The following is a 15,262-nucleotide window of genomic DNA, read 5'->3' on the forward strand; positions in this document are numbered from 1 at the left end:
GAAGGCGGCGCGCGCCGCCATGGCGCTGGCGGAGGAGGCGCTGCGCCGGCAGCTGGGCAAGGTGCGCGCGCCCGCGCCGAGGGGAGGGCGGGAGGGGAGGGGGCGCGGGCGGCGCTGAGGGGACGGAGGGGAGGGAGGAGGGACCCGGCGGGAGAGCGGGCGCGGGGCTGGGAAGGGCAGGGAAGGGCGGCTGCGTCCCGGGGCTGCCTGCCCGGGGATTCCCGTCCCGTCAGCTCCTGTCCTGTCCCTTCGCATCCCGGTGTTCTGCTACTTAAAGCCGAGCTTTAAGTTCATCCCGCATCGGTTCATCCCCGCGGTTCGCGCCGCGCCTCACCGCTGAACCCTGACTCTTCACTCACCGCAAACTGATAACTTTTTTTTTTTTTTTTTTCTGGTGGCATTCCCCCCCGTAGCGCCTCCACGCCTTGGGAGCGCAGACGCGTTGTTGTAGCATTCCTCTGAGCGTTCTGATTTCCATATGAAAAACTCAGCTGGGCGTATTTAGGCTCTGGGTATGCCAGATAATTTTGGGTGCGAAATGAGGAAGGTCTGTGTCGAGTCACCCCGTAAATCTTGTGATCTGTAGAAGAGGACCAACTATTTGATAGGAATGTTTTGTATTAAGATTAGAGGGAGGCCAGCTGGGGAAAGATAACTTTGGTTTCACAACCAGATCTATCAACGCCTCCAAAAAATGTCGTACGTTGTGTAGACGTTCGTAATTAGGGAACATTGGGTTATATTTTTTTTTCTGGGTGACTTTGCAGAATCCAGTGCTGGGGAGAAGCTGACTGAAGGTGTTTCTTGTTGCCAGCTCTGTGTTTTCCTGTAGACAGAAAACAGAAAATAACTGTGCCATGCCCATAGCTGTTGCATTGCTGCCGGGGTGACTGAAGAGAAATTCGATTTTAGCTACTGTTTCGTGACAATTATTCCAGGGCAGTGAGCAGCTCTTCAAGCCACTGTCAGGCAGCAGTTTTGTTTGCTTAGGCAAAGGTTCCAAAAAAACAGCACCACGTTTTCTAAATGAGAAGCAGAGGCTTTAATCTAGGAAATGGAAAATACTCTTTGTAACTTTGGGATGTGGGAGGATGCAAATCTCTTGGTATTTTCAGGTATTGAACTGGCTGGGGACAGTCTCAATGAAGCAGCAGTGATTCATTTTCTCAGCTCTCAAGGACAGTTTAAAAATGAAAAAGAAAAATAAATCCCAGAGACTAACTAATTACACGTTTGTGGAAAGTGACATCTTAGTAAACTCTTCTAAAATGTGTGCAGGTGGATCTGAGTTTAACAGTAAGAAAATAACCTCCCCTGTCCAAGAGGTTCATATTCTTATATTATTTTTAATGTGTGCAGAAGAGACTAAATTTTACTAAACTTCTGCTCACACAGCTGTAAAGGGGAAGAAATGGTGTATAAGGAGTGATGCTCAGAATTTCAGATCTCTTATGTAGCAACGGCAGACCTGCAACAGCTTCAAAGCTTTTCTGTAATCAATTCTTTTTGATAATTTGTTTCACATCAAAACAATTTATAATACTAAAAGTAGTTGTTACCTTCTTCATCCTGTGTTTCTGCCTTCTGTAATGTCCTTTTCCCCATCTCTCATACAGAAGCCTTTGAAGCGAAACTTTTTTCCTTATTTTTTTCTCTCCCTTCCCAGTATAAGTTCAGAGACCTGACCATAGAAGAGCTGAAGAATGTTAGCAAGACCTACCCGAACTTCACGTTCTCCATGAACACATACAGTAAGAAGTGATACACTTACTCTGAACTACTTGTGGGGATTCTTACTTGCCAAACTGCAGACTGTGTGTAATGGAATGTGAAAATATTTTCATTGTATTCCTGTCTTTATGCTGACTTGCAGTAAAATTTCTCATGCCACAATACTGTTCCTGAATGCTCTTCCAAGGATGTATACATATAAAAACCTTAGCAACTCATTTAATTCATCTTACTTCAACTTGTCAGTAATTACAGAAGATTGATGCTTTAAATTCTTTATATGCAACACCATTTTCCCATATTTCATTGTTGTACTGAAAGTCTTTTGATGGCTTTAGCTTGTGGAATGTGACTTCCAGAATCCATCATCCTAACTGGAAATTCCCACAACAGCAGGATTACATAGGACAAGGGGTTTTCAGACTAATGATTTGCTTAGTTTTAGCAATGCAATTTTTTGTTAAAATTGCATTAAGGAAATATTTTAAAATGTAGGGGAGGGGGGGTTCTTAGTAATATTCTAGTCTTGGTTCTTCCAGGAGGAGTGTATTTGATTTCTAAAGAAAAGTCGCTGTTGTATATTTGTAGTTGTAGATGGGAATGCTTTGAAAGGAGGTTTTTTTTTTTACTTTTAGTTGCATTTTTAATTGCAGCCTTCAAGGATGGATCCCAGAAGGACCTCCTGAATTTTAGTGGTACTGTTCCAGTGAAATATGGTGAGATAAATCACACATATTTTTCTTGCCAGTTATGAATGTAAATGTAAAATGTGTTGGGTGCTGCCTCTTAACAGTTCACTGTGCAGTGTCTTCAAAGGGGACTAGAAAATATTTTGAATTGGTAGAAGTCACTTCTGCAGTAACAAGTGCACAGATGCTGAAAAAAGGTGCTATTCATTAAATAAGTAAATGAACTATTTTAAAAATGGTGTCATTTGAGACCGTGTTGGCAAACTCTTTGGTGCTAGTGGGGCTTGTGTGAACTCTCTGAGACCTACACTTATATAGTCAGTGCCCAAAAATAACTTGCAGGCAATATTTTATTTTCAACTTGAAGCCTTTGAAGTCTGATGCAAAGCTCTTTATAGATGCTTTTTTTGCACACACACACATATATATATATGAAACCTTTAAACCTTTCTTTGTTGGGAAAAGGGGACACGTTGGCTGAGAGAGGCCTCTGGGAAACAAAACAACGATTAAGAGCTTTATATTAAGAAGGGCACAATCAGTAGCACTTCAAGTTGATCCAGACAAGCCTGGTTTTATTAATTAGCTTAAATAATATAAATATTTTCCAGTATGGATCTGGAAGTGATCTGTCAGGCTTTATTCTTTTGTTAGTACAAAGTGTGAATCAGCCCCCACACCCGACTGCTCTTTAGTGCCTCTTCCTGATGCAGAAGTTAGTAATGGCTTTTATTTTGTGTTGAACAGGTAATTCCTATAACATTCCTATTCGTCTGTGGATCCTGGATTCTCATCCCTTTGCTCCCCCCATTTGCTTCCTGAAGCCGACTGCAAACATGGGCATTGCAGTGGGGAAACACGTGGATGCACAGGGCAGGATTTATCTGCCCTACCTGCAGAACTGGAGCCATGTAAGAGGTGGAGTGACCAGGGGAGGGAAGATTTTGGGAATATTGCGTGGTATCACGTGGAGCTTTCAGGCAGGCTGAGGCTTGGAAAGGCAATTGGAAGTGATTTTAAAGAAAAAAGGGACTGATTCTTTACAAAGCAATGTAAGCCTCATGATGCTTTGTTGCTATGAATAGTGAGACCTGTTGAATATCCCTCAGGAAAATTCAATGGAAGTTTCTGCCTTTTGGGTATGTCTCTTTTGGCAGAACTCTGAAACAGCAATTCAAAAGTCAGTGCTGTTGCTAAATGATTTTATGCACTGTATTAAATTACTCACTTAAATATGACTGCTAGGCCAGTACAAATAATTTAATGGATGCCAGCTTTTTGAAATTAATGGGCTGTATTTTACATTATTGATACAGAAATTCCTAAGGGAACTTCTGCTGACTTCACAGTGTGTCTTGCCTGGAGGAAGATTGAATTACCACAACTCTGGACAATTGAGCTCACCTAAGAAGACTGAACTAACTTCTCTTTATCTAGGATTTTAATATAATACTGGATGTGGCTATATTAAAGGCTTCCATATATGCATGGATGCCTTCAAAAACTACTAACACTGGTAATTTCAGTTTAGAATTCCTTTTAATCCATACTCCTGTTTGGTTTTCTCTCCCTTTGGTGTTTGTGTAAATGTTAAGAGTGTCAGTATTTATAATTTGATTAAATTTTGTGTGGCTCTGGCAGTTCACAGCTGATACCACTATATGAAATAGCTGTTCAGCTGTTTTGTCTTCTGTTTGTCTGCTGTATTTCAGCCTAAATCAACTCTCATTGGATTAATCAAGGAAATGATTGCAAAGTTTGAGGAAGAGCTCCCTTTGTACTCACTGTCATCTTCTGATGCAGCCAGGCAATCAGAACTTCTCTCCTATATTGCAAAGATTACTGAAGGTGGGGATGTTTTCATGGACTTGTTTCTAATGTTCTTATAAGATATATTCACTTATTGTCATTATTTCATGTCACAAAGAAGCCTACATGGTTTATATTTTACAAATTTTATAACCGTGGTCTGTGCGCACACCTGTAACAGCAGCAAAGGGAGTGCTGTTTTTGTGGTATTAGTGTTTAGCTTCTTGCTATTGTCATGCTCATCTATTTCTACTTAGTGATAAAAACATTCCTGTCAAGAGAAGAATATTTATTTTACACCTTGCAAGTTGTGATGGATTTTCTGTGGTCAGTCTTGACTGCTGTTTTGAAAAAGTCCGTATAACTTGATTTAACTCTGGCACAACCACAATCCTTTGAAGCAGCAATACTTGTATTGATACAGTGTGAACCAGCACCTAAGTTTGTGGTTTTCTTTTCATTGCAGGAGAGACTGACATGAAATCAAGGAGTAAAACTGGAGGCAGAAATGAAGGATGTTTTAACAAAATTACTGTTGTTGGAGCTGGAGATCTTGGCATTGCATGTGTACTAGCCATTGCAGCAAAGGTATGTAATTATTTAAAATAGCAAGAGACCTAATTAAGAGAGAGGATTCCAATCTAGTTCTTAATATCTGACACTAAGGAATGCCTCATCAGTTTTAACAGCTGTCACTGCTTAGATCATTAGTCTCTCAGTTAACTTATGGACATGCAGAGGTGTCAGTTTTCTGCCCTGGTTTCTCAGTCAGCTTTTTTAATTCAAAGGGTTGACTACTGAATTCACTTACTTTGAAAATCTCTAAGGGATTCTTGTCTCAGCAGTAGCCTCTTACAACTGGGATCTCCTAGTTCCCTGGAAAAGGATGGTCTGTAGGTGGGCTGTACTTCATCACAGCTCTGTTGGACACAACAGTCACATCAACATTTTTGACTTCCCAGAGATAGTTTTGTGAGTTTTTTTTGTTTGTTTTGTAATGTGTTTTTTTTCAGTTAGACTTCCTAAACTAAGTCCTTTTCCTTGTAGTTCAGCTGTAATTTTGACCAGCAAACAATTAAATTGGAGGAATTTTGGTTTTTATTCCTCACTCTCACAAGAACAAGTTTTGTTTTGGTTTATTATTGATCTGTATTATTTTTATTCATACAGGATGTTGCAGACAAGGTGGTTCTTTTGGATCTTTCTGAAGGTGCAGCAAAAGGAGGGACCATGGATTTGGAGATCTTTGCTGTGCCAAATGTGGAGATCAGCAAAGGTATGAGATGTTTCTGGAACAGGAGTGGGTGCTATACTGTGTGTGCTCGTGCTCCTTTTAACAAGAGCAGGACATCTGGGGAGATAGAGTGGCACATAGGCTGCCTTTTATTACAAGTCTGTACTTGCAGGTGAGAGGCTAATGCTGAAATTCAACTCCTGCAGCCAAGCTAGAACTTCTGTGTCATGGCAGAGAGAGGGAGGGAAGGGGGAAAAATATTTGCATAGGAATTAATGAAGGCTGTGGAAGTGTTAGGGTAGAAACACATAATCACAGGATGATTATAAGCAGGTGCTTTTATTGAAGAGCTCTGGGAATCAGGGTACAAACCCAAATCTCTGACATGGATTTGAGATGGACATGTTTTTATACCCTTTTAATTGTAAAACTATATTATTAATTATTAAACCCACATTGTTCTGTTGTATACATTGATCTTATTCAAGCATGAATTTGTAATTATCATCAGGTCCCCCAAACATCCTTTCTCTTGATTCTTGTTACAATTACATTGTTTCTCATGATTTTTATTATGATTAAACAATAATTATATTAAATTACCAAACAGTCATTACATTTAACAATCATATGATTTATCCCATGATGATTGCACAGGTGCAGTTTCACATGATCTAATAAAGCCCAATAATACCATTTGTTCCCAGGGCCTAGTTCCCTTTCCCAGGCCTCCCAGACCCAACCTTTCATTCTTCCCCCTGAATATACTGTATATAATTCCCATGATTTTAGAAACATTTTAACCCTATGCTATCAAAACCAGTGTTCAAAAGGCTGACAAATAAAGGTGTGTTTCAAAGGGCTGCTTTTCTAGCTTGATGTTCCTTAAACATGCACATGGCCAATAGTGAGTCCTTAATCTCTATCACTGCATAGTCAATGAGTTCTTAATAACCTTGTCCTCAGTCAGCTGTGAGCGTACAATTCAAGACAGCCAATGCCATGTCTCTGTAATTAGTGATTAGTTACAGCTTTTGATGATTGCAGAGGTTGAGGCCATGCAGCTCACAAGTTTTTCCACAGGGAAAGCTGGAACTGAATTGTTACATTCTTCCTTGCTTATGTGTCGTGTTTCCATGTTACTTGCACCTTTGCAAGATGAAATGAGGGGTTTTCTTGTGCTTCTCTTTTAATTTATCTTATTCTGGGGACAGGCACTTGTTCTGGTTCCACCAGGCATCTTTGTGACTTATTCTGCAGTTGGCATTGCCTGCTGTACATTCTTTGATCTTATCTTGCAGGTTTTACTGCTAGCACACCTTTTTTTCCTGAACCCTGGTTGTGCAACTGTACCACGAATCTGTTTGTGCCTCTATGGTTGCCTCTTGTATGTTTGCATTTAGCAGTTCTAGAAGAAGCTACAGTACTACAAAATGCTTCTATACTGTCACCTGCTATTTCAGTGTGTTTATATCTAGGTTTGGGGCAAGCTGGTATTAATTATATCCTACGTAGTATGCTTTCAATTTGTCAGTGCATTAGACCTCTGCTTTGGCTTCAGCTGGTTCCAGAAGTGGTGGTATTTCTCTGTCCAGGCTGATCAGCTGTGTGGCACTCAGATATTCAGAGATAGCTGCTCAAGGCAGCTTTGACTTACAAAGTCCTTCAGTGAGCATGGTTGTGTGTTTCTTTGGGCTAATAAATACAACTTGTCTTTTATTTGAGCTAATAAATAGACTTTTGGAGTGTTTCTCATGGTTGTCTACATGCCCTTGATTAAGGTATAAGATCAAAAATTATAGAAGAAGCCTCAGATAAAGGAGTACAAGTCTTTCCCCTTCTTTAACAGTTGGAATAAAAGTTAAGGAGCCTTTTAATGGATTTTTTTTTCTTTCTTGCCAAGAAAACTTGGAAAAGTTTACCTCTCAAAGCTGTCTAGATGTTTTCTGGTCTCTGCTCTGTAATCTTGGACAAACTGTAGTCTGCCTTTTGTGTGTGGCACCTACAAAACTGGAAGGTAGTTCTGTGGCAGAGCTGTGGAAGTGCCCCAAATTCCACACTGGGGGTAGGAGTGGGACAGAAGGCAAAGAATCCCTAATTAAGCTGGATGCTGTAGCTCAGCCTTTAGAACAGCTCTTGGTTTTTGCATCTAAAACTCAACAGAATTACATAAATTTCAAAAATGTGTTTCCTGATTTATATTTTCAGATTTTTCTGCTTCAGCTGATTCCAAAGTTGTGGTGCTTACAGTTAATTCTCTGGGCAATGCTCAGACTTACCTCGATGTCATACAAAGCAATGTGGATTTGTTCAGAGGAATTATTCCAGCAGTATCCCACTACAGTCAGAATGCTGTTCTCCTTGTTGCTTCTCATCCAGGTATGCTGGTACTCTGAATAATGTTCTGTCCCTCACCTGGCTTTTTCTCTGGCCTGTTTTAAAAATTATACTGCTGAATACACCTGGTTAGTTAGTCAACAATTCTTGCTACTCTGAAAGATGTTTTCCTTTTCAGCTTTGAGCAGGACACTGTCTTTGAGGGTTTTTTCTTTACTGTTACCAAGACAAAAGAAAATAGTGTACTTTGTTTTGTGTAACAGGTATGTATTTCTGTATGTTTCTGTGTGTAGTTTCAACCTGACTGTGTCTTCCATCATTAGCATCCGTTGGCTGTTGTCTCTTGTCAGTTGTGAATTTTATGTGCAAATTTCTCCTGTGCAGGAAGCATAGATCCATGTGTGTTATGTGCCATATGTTCACACTTATAGGCTACTCATATACAAAGTATAGCATTAATAGTAAATATTGCAGTTAGATTTTGGTGGAAGGCTTAAATTTCCAGGTCAGTTGTACTGTGAACTAAGATAAAGCAAAATCACTGTTTAGGAAATGAAAGAAGAGTCAGCATCTATCCTGTAATGCATTGAAGACAGCTCTTCTTACTCTCTTACAATTACTGTTCTTATTTTTTCACTTTTTCCCCACCCAACTTTGTGGTTTAGGTTGAAATAAACTACCAATATGTTCTTACATGCTTATGCCTTTCCTAAAGTAAAGAAATCCAGAATTTTTTGTGATGATGATTCATAATTTGCAGTTGAGTTGAATTTTGAGTGGTCCTTCATTGCGAACATGTTTTTTCTTTGACATTTAGTTGAAGTAATGACATTTGTGTCGTGGAAGCTGAGCTCATTTCCCAAAACCAGAGTCATTGGAGTAGGTGCCAACCTCGATTCAGAGAGATTTCAGTATGTGCTGACCAACATTATGAAAGCAGAGGTGCTGGCAAAAGATGCCTGGGTTATTGGTGAACAAGGGGAAGACAAAGGTAAAGTGATGCTTTTTATGACTATGAGCATGTAATGTCCTGGTGGTGTCTAAGTAACTGAATAATGGAAGAATAATTGAGAAAAGTAATGAGGGTAATGAGAAAAATAGTAAGAGAAGTAGTAAATTCTCATAATAATGGCTTTAAGTAATGCTGTTTTGGGGTGCCAAAGTCTGTAGATCTGGAGTAGTAACAAAAGTATTTGCCATTTATCACAGGAAGAAAAAAATAAAAAAACAAAAGAAACCACAACCTCAAATGTTTTTGGTTTTCTTTTTTGTTGTTGTTTGTATTTAGTACCATCATGGACCAGCTGTAATGTAGCTGCAAATCAAACAGAAGCAATGGCTGCTCGTGACTCAAGGGAAAAGGTGGCTAACAGGTAGCACCATTATAACCTTTCTTTTTTCTTCATGTTTAGGCACTTGATGTTTACATGTTCTTCAGCTCTTTATGAAGTGGGGGAAGCTTGCTGTAAAATGTTCATACATTGAGTTTATAGGAAATTGTAGGTCAAGTTGTCACTCACTTTTATGGACATGTACATGGCCACTGTTTTTCTAAAATTCTTACTAACATTGAGCTTGTGATGTAAGGAGACAGCACAATATACAGCAAAATATCAGAGCTGTTTGTGAATTTAAAACAGATACTAGACAAGCCTTCTAGCCCATTTTTCTCAGAGTTTGTGTTGAAAGCATTTGCTTCAAAATAAAGCACCAGTTTGGATGAATTTAACTGATTTAATTATCAGTTACACCTCTTAACAGAAAAGAGAATTTTTATGAGTGTAGAGAAAAAATATTGAAAAAAATTATTTTCAGCAACTCTTTATTCCATTGTGTTTTCCAAAATGGAGAATCATATTTTTGTAGTACACTTTACCTGATATGGTACACTTAGACCTGTATTTTGGGTTTTACATAGAAACAAACAAACAAAAAAATTACAATCTAAACATCATATTTTTCTCCTTTTCCTGGTTTATGTATAGAGCTATGGAAATCCTAAAGGGAAAAGGTCAGAGATCTTGGTCTGTGGGGCTCTCAGTTGCTGATTTGGCTGACAGCATTGTGAAAGATAAAAGAAAGGTTCATTCTGTATCCACTCTGGCAAAGGTAAATGTGTTATTAATATCTTTTGTTTGGCACTGTGATTATATTATTTGTACTGGATATAACTGTAATTTTAGCAGCACAGATATCTGTGTTCTGAAGTAGTGCTACTGCCATTACTTTCTTCCAACAACAGCTCTCAATTCTAGTCCAAAAATGACCAAGATCACTTACTGTTTTAATCTGAAACCAGTATTAAAACTGGATTATTTCCCTAAAAATACAAGTCCAGAGACAAAATATATTTAGGTTTGCTGCCCAGCACCTCTGGAATAGCTGGATTTGGCAAATAAAATCTGAGTTGTTCCAGAGTGCTCAGTATTGAATGTAGGTGGTTTTTTTAGGGGCCAAAAGAATTTTGTGTCTTTTATGGAAGTGTAAAATGTATTTTTTGCCAGTATTGTACTTGATTAAGTTTGAAACAGCTGTTTTTTTTACTCTTAGGACTTCCCCTAAGAGGAGATTACGAAGCAATAGTTACCTTTAAATTGTAGACTGAATTTTGTTTGAAGTTTCTCCTAAGAGGCTTTGGTAAAGCATTAGGTCATTCCATATAATGAGAAAACCCATGTAGAAACATGTGTTCGTCACTTCAATTTAGAACATTCAGAAGGACAGTTTGCATATCCCTGTGCAGGAAAGTTGAGCTGGCTGCTTATTTTATTGAGTACAAGCACGCACCTAATTAAATCATTATAAGTGAAGTTTTTAATCACCCCTGAACTAAGTATAGATACAGAGAGTGACAAGTTTCTTAAACTTTAAAGTATCTACAGAATGGAAAATTTCCCAGACTCCAAAAATAAACACAATCTACAGTGTAAGCTTGAGTTAGAGATGTACAGTAAATTCACGAATACAAGCCGCACTGACTATAAGCCGCATCTCTGGGTGTTGGCAAATATTTTGGTTTTTGTCCATAGATAAGCCGCACACGAATATAAGCCGCTCTGTCGTTCGCAGCGAGGACCCGCGTGCAATTATTAACAGAACCGCGGGAGGGCGGGGTTTACTGGCTGAGCTAAGGCTGTGCAGGCTCGGCCCGCTAGGGGCCGCTGACGGGGCCAGGTGGGCCAGCACGGTGCTGCAGCTCGGGGCCGGCCGCTGCTGCCCCTGGGCTCGGTCACCCCGGGTCGGCGCTGCCCCGCGGTGGCAGGCAGGGACGGAGCTTCCCCCGCTCCTACGGCAGCGGCGGCGGGCGGGGACGGAGCTTTCCTGCGCCCGTGGCGCCGGCGGCGGGCAGGGACGGAGTTTCCCCGCTCCTGCCGCGGCGGCGGCGGGCGGGGACAAAGCACCCCGTCGGCTCCCCGAGCCGCGGCAATGGCTGCGCGGGGCTCCTGTCGGCTCCCCGGGCCGCAGCAATGGCAGCGCGGGGCTCCCGTCGGCTCCCCGAGCCGCAGCAATGGCGGCGGGCGCTTCCCCCCCCCTCCCCGGGCCGCAGCAATGGCGGCGCCGGCTTCCCCCCCCCTCCCCGGGCCGCAGCAATGGCAGTGCGGGGCTCCCGTCGGCTCCCCGAGCCGCAGCAATGGCGGCGCCGGCTTCCCCCCCCCTCCCCGGGCCGCAGCAATGGCGGCGCCGGCTTCCCCCCCCCTCCCCGGGCCGCAGCAATGGTGGTGCGGGCTTCCCCCCCCCTCCCCGGGCCGCGGCAATGGCGGCGCCGGGCCCCCCCCCGTCTCTCCCCTGGGCTGTGGCAGAGGAGGAAAGAGAGCTCTCCCGCCTCTCTCCCCGCCCCCCGTGCTGCCTACAGGGAGCCAGGCTCCACCCGCGGTGCAACAAAGTAGCGATTTGTAACAATCGCAAAATGCCGACTTTGCAGCTGCTCGGCTCAGCACTCTGGCAGGCACTTCTGAGGTTGTATTAGCCGCTCCTGATTATTAGCCGCATTTCCGGTTTAGGAGCAAAATCTTAGTCAAATTGGTGCGGCTTGTATTCGTGAAATTACTGTAAGTTAGATGAATTCTTTTGCAGAATCTGTATGTAATCAGTATTTGAACAGTGTTCCCCAGTTCTTAGGCTGTATTATTTAATTTATTTTGTTCAGTCCTAAAAGAACTAATGATACTGTACTATGGAGTGTCCCTGCTTGTTCTAGCCAAGAAATGGTGTTTAGTGGTATAAACTTGGTCTGCATTACAAAGATCTATCTTGGAAAAATTCCCCAAGTGTGGCAAGGTTCACAAATTTTTATCTGCACATTAATATTTTACAGTTTCTATACAGTAACCCGCTGCACAGTGTCTACAATAAATGGAATTTGACCAATCCAGACATGCCATATGTTGGAATATCCTTGCTTAATTAAAATAATCAAGTCATTTTGTGTAGTTGCAGCAGAAATAAGTAACTGTGTGTGTAACAGCGTTCTTTGTGTATTGTTTCAGGGGTGTTGCAATATAAACAGTGAAGTATTCTTAAGTCTCCCATGTATTCTTGGAACCAGTGGAGTGATTGAAATGGTCAGCCTGGAGGAAGACCCACTGGTGCAAGAGAAACTGCAAAGCAGTGCAAGCTCAATTCATGACCTTCAGCAGCAGCTGAAACTGTAAGGAAGCACAAGGGAAGCCTCTGTGTCTGCTCACTGAAGTTGGAGATCTGCAAGACAGAAGAGGTCGCTTCATATGTATGCATCTCTGTAGAAACCAGGAAGCTTTGTTACTTTACTTTCCAAAAGTGCTTTCTCAGTTTAGGTTTAAGTAATTTAATACTGGACTGTACAGTAATTTTTTTCTTCGTAAAGTGCACTTTTGGTCGCCAAAATGAGGCTGGTAACACGCAAGAATACTTTACCTAAATTCAGGTGGCACTTGCCTGTGGTTTTTGGCTGCTAGTTATGACCTGATTCTTGGGTTACTCTTAGCTCTTTGCACCTCTTTAGGAGGCAGTCATGGAGAGGGGCTTAGCCAGCTCTGCAGAAACTCCACGTGCAGAGCCCACTTGAATCCCTCCTCATGGCTTTTAAATGCTGTGTCTGAGGCTTGTTTAGGGTACAGTCATGCTCCATCTCCTCGGGCATTGGGGATGCAGTTCCATAGCTCCATCTTCCATGGCTGTAGATGCTCTTATGTCAATGAACTCCTGGTATTTTGCTATTTACTGAGGGAGCATGATGTTCACAGTATCCTTCAAACCTGAGCTATCCTATACCTGAGGATTTCTGTTCACACTTAATGATGTCTGAAATACCTTGGTCATGACTTGCTTGCTTTTATTTTGTGAGGACTTTCAGAGCACTAAAGCATCTGCAGTTGTCACTACACACATGGAGCACTGGAACAGGAGCTCTTCCTGTATGGGAGGAGCAGGAGCTGGGCTTCAAATAAAAGATAAAATCCAGCAGTTAAACAGTGCAGGAGTATCTGCACATTCAGACCTCAATCCAAGGCTGGCTGGGAGTTTTCCATCAGCCTCAGGAGAAGACAACAGAACCTGTAACCCTCCTCCCTTGAGGCCAAGGATGTGATGAAAAAGTAGGATGTGCATTTGTAGGTAAAAACCTGATGGTTTTGAGATCAAGTGTTTTTTTGGGGTTCTAACCTCTTGATTAAGTACTGGTAAAAGCCTTCATTCCTCCTGATTATACCTCAGCATCACATGGCAGGCACAAGGGAATTGCACTCCACTCCTGCTGTGTGCAGCTTAGGAATGTCATTGCACGTTTACACTTTGAGGGGTACCTGGTTAAATGATATGGAAATTTGTTCTGAGCAAAATAGGATCTGTGACGGAGCAGAAGATCTGATCCTTTGTGCCTTCCAGTTACATCTCACAAAGAGCCAGACACGCAGGGAGTTCTGAGTGTATACTCATCTCAGAACTGGATTAAAAACAGAAAGAAAAACCTTCAGTAATTTAGGCCTTTATTTTTATGGAATACTCAAATTTCTTTCACTGTGCTGCTAAAGGATGGGGCAAAAATACTGATAGCTTCAGATAACCAACTTTGCTGGTGTATCTTTTAAAAGCTGCACTTCGGTGTTTGGTTGTTTTCCACTTACTTTGAAAAAAATAATAATATTTAAGGTTTTACGTTATTTTTCATGCATTTCTTTTCACGCGAATAGTCAAGCTGTTGCCTGTTTAGTTGGGTGTTTTTGTAATAATTTTAACCTTAAAACGCTGCCGGCTCTCACAGCTGTGTTCCGTGGGTTAATCTAGCGTTGCGTTTGTGCCGTTACCCCTGAACAGAACAATACCCGCAGCGGCCCTTGCTCTGTGCGAGCCCCAGGCCGGTTTTTGGCACTGAGGCCGGGCCCGGCCGCTCCCCGGTGCCGCTCGGTGCCCGCCCCGTGCCCGCCCCGTGACGCGCGGGCGCGGCGCCGCCGCCGGAAGCGGGCGCGCGGCCGCTTCCTGTGTTTATGTAGGGCCGGGCCGGCGGCACCGACACCGGCACCGGCAGCGACACCGGCAGCGAGCGGCCATGGCGGTGTCCGAGAGCCAGCTCAAGAAGATGCTCACCAAGGTACGGGCGGGGCCCGGCGCCCTGAGGCTCCGGGGGCTGGGGTCGGGAAGGGAGGAACGAGCCCAAAATGGTCGCGGCCGGCCGCGGGGCTGGGTGGGACAGTGCAGGCGCTTGTGCCACCCGATTACGGGAGAGAAGGAGAGCTCGGCATCGCCGGCCGGGGTGGGCTGCGTTTGGTTGTCGTCCCTGTGTAAGGAAACGGGAAAATCTCACGGAAGGCAAATCATTAACCACTGAATCATGCAGAGCCACGGGTGCCACTGTTGAAGCGAAAACTGCGCTTTGTCCAGCAGTTTGGAATGAAAACCCCTAAGGCTGACACTTAGGGGGAGTTACGGGTTTTGGGATTTTTTTTTTTTGGCAGCATTTAATCATACGTGTAGCAGCGAGCCTAAAATGTGTCGCGTTTTGGGATGAAGTACAGTAGTTGAGAATCTGATCAAAACCAAAGGCACATTCACCTGCATGGAGTCATAAGCAGATTTTTTTATCAGCTTGAAAATGAGTGTTGAATACTTAGTGTCAGCAAATGACATAATGTATGTATTTGTGTACACCTGTCTTTGCTGAATTAATTATGGCCATGCCATAGAAGAAATAGGATTTAAGGTAGTCCAATGTCCTTTTTCCCCCATGCTTGTTCATTTTATACTCCTGTCTGACTTTCTGTAGGTGATGAAGAGAGAAGGTGCTATTTCATTATATTTTTTTCAAAAATGGTTACACTTTCTGTTCTTGAGAGGGAAGTTTAGTGATACTTCCCATACAGAATAGTTCAGTGTATGAGATAACGAAAGGTTGACCCTATTTGGGGGAATCTAAGCACTTTAACTTCAGGCATTTACCTGCTGTCAGATCTTGAAAAGCTTCATCTTTCTGTGATCTGTTTCCTGGTAT

At 42.5% G+C, this 15,262-nt stretch overlaps 2 protein-coding genes across 6 annotated transcripts in view; both read left to right on the top strand.

The window, feature by feature from the left end:
- UEVLD (UEV and lactate/malate dehyrogenase domains) overlaps positions 1–15,262 on the top strand; it is a 17,674-nt gene continuing 2,412 nt past the window's right edge. The window contains exons 1-12 of one of the 4 annotated variants that reach the window (XR_004418208.1): positions 1–61; positions 1,667–1,751; positions 2,385–2,447; positions 3,168–3,331; positions 4,133–4,268; positions 4,696–4,817; positions 5,400–5,505; positions 7,672–7,842; positions 8,618–8,791; positions 9,089–9,173; positions 9,786–9,909; positions 12,288–12,526. Coding sequence is in view for 3 of the 4 variants with exons in the window: in XM_033062558.1 (XP_032918449.1) it covers positions 20–61; positions 1,667–1,751; positions 2,385–2,447; positions 3,168–3,331; positions 4,133–4,268; positions 4,696–4,817; positions 5,400–5,505; positions 7,672–7,842; positions 8,618–8,791; positions 9,089–9,173; positions 9,786–9,909; positions 12,288–12,452 (1,437 nt within the window). In the remaining variant the exon portion in view is untranslated. The other 3 variants (XM_033062558.1, XM_033062561.1, XM_033062560.1) reach the window with 3 other exon arrangements.
- The window catches only part of TSG101 (tumor susceptibility 101), an 18,212-nt gene continuing 17,177 nt past the window's right edge, over positions 14,228–15,262 (top strand). For both annotated transcript variants that reach the window (XM_033062562.2, XM_033062563.2), the window contains exon 1: positions 14,228–14,365. In XM_033062562.2, the coding sequence (XP_032918453.1) occupies positions 14,324–14,365 (42 nt within the window). In that variant the 5' untranslated portion in view covers positions 14,228–14,323. The remainder of the gene's footprint in view (positions 14,366–15,262) is intronic.

This window comes from Catharus ustulatus, chromosome 6, assembly GCF_009819885.2.
Source record: "Catharus ustulatus isolate bCatUst1 chromosome 6, bCatUst1.pri.v2, whole genome shotgun sequence".
NCBI classification, from domain to species: Eukaryota; Metazoa; Chordata; class Aves; order Passeriformes; family Turdidae; genus Catharus; species Catharus ustulatus.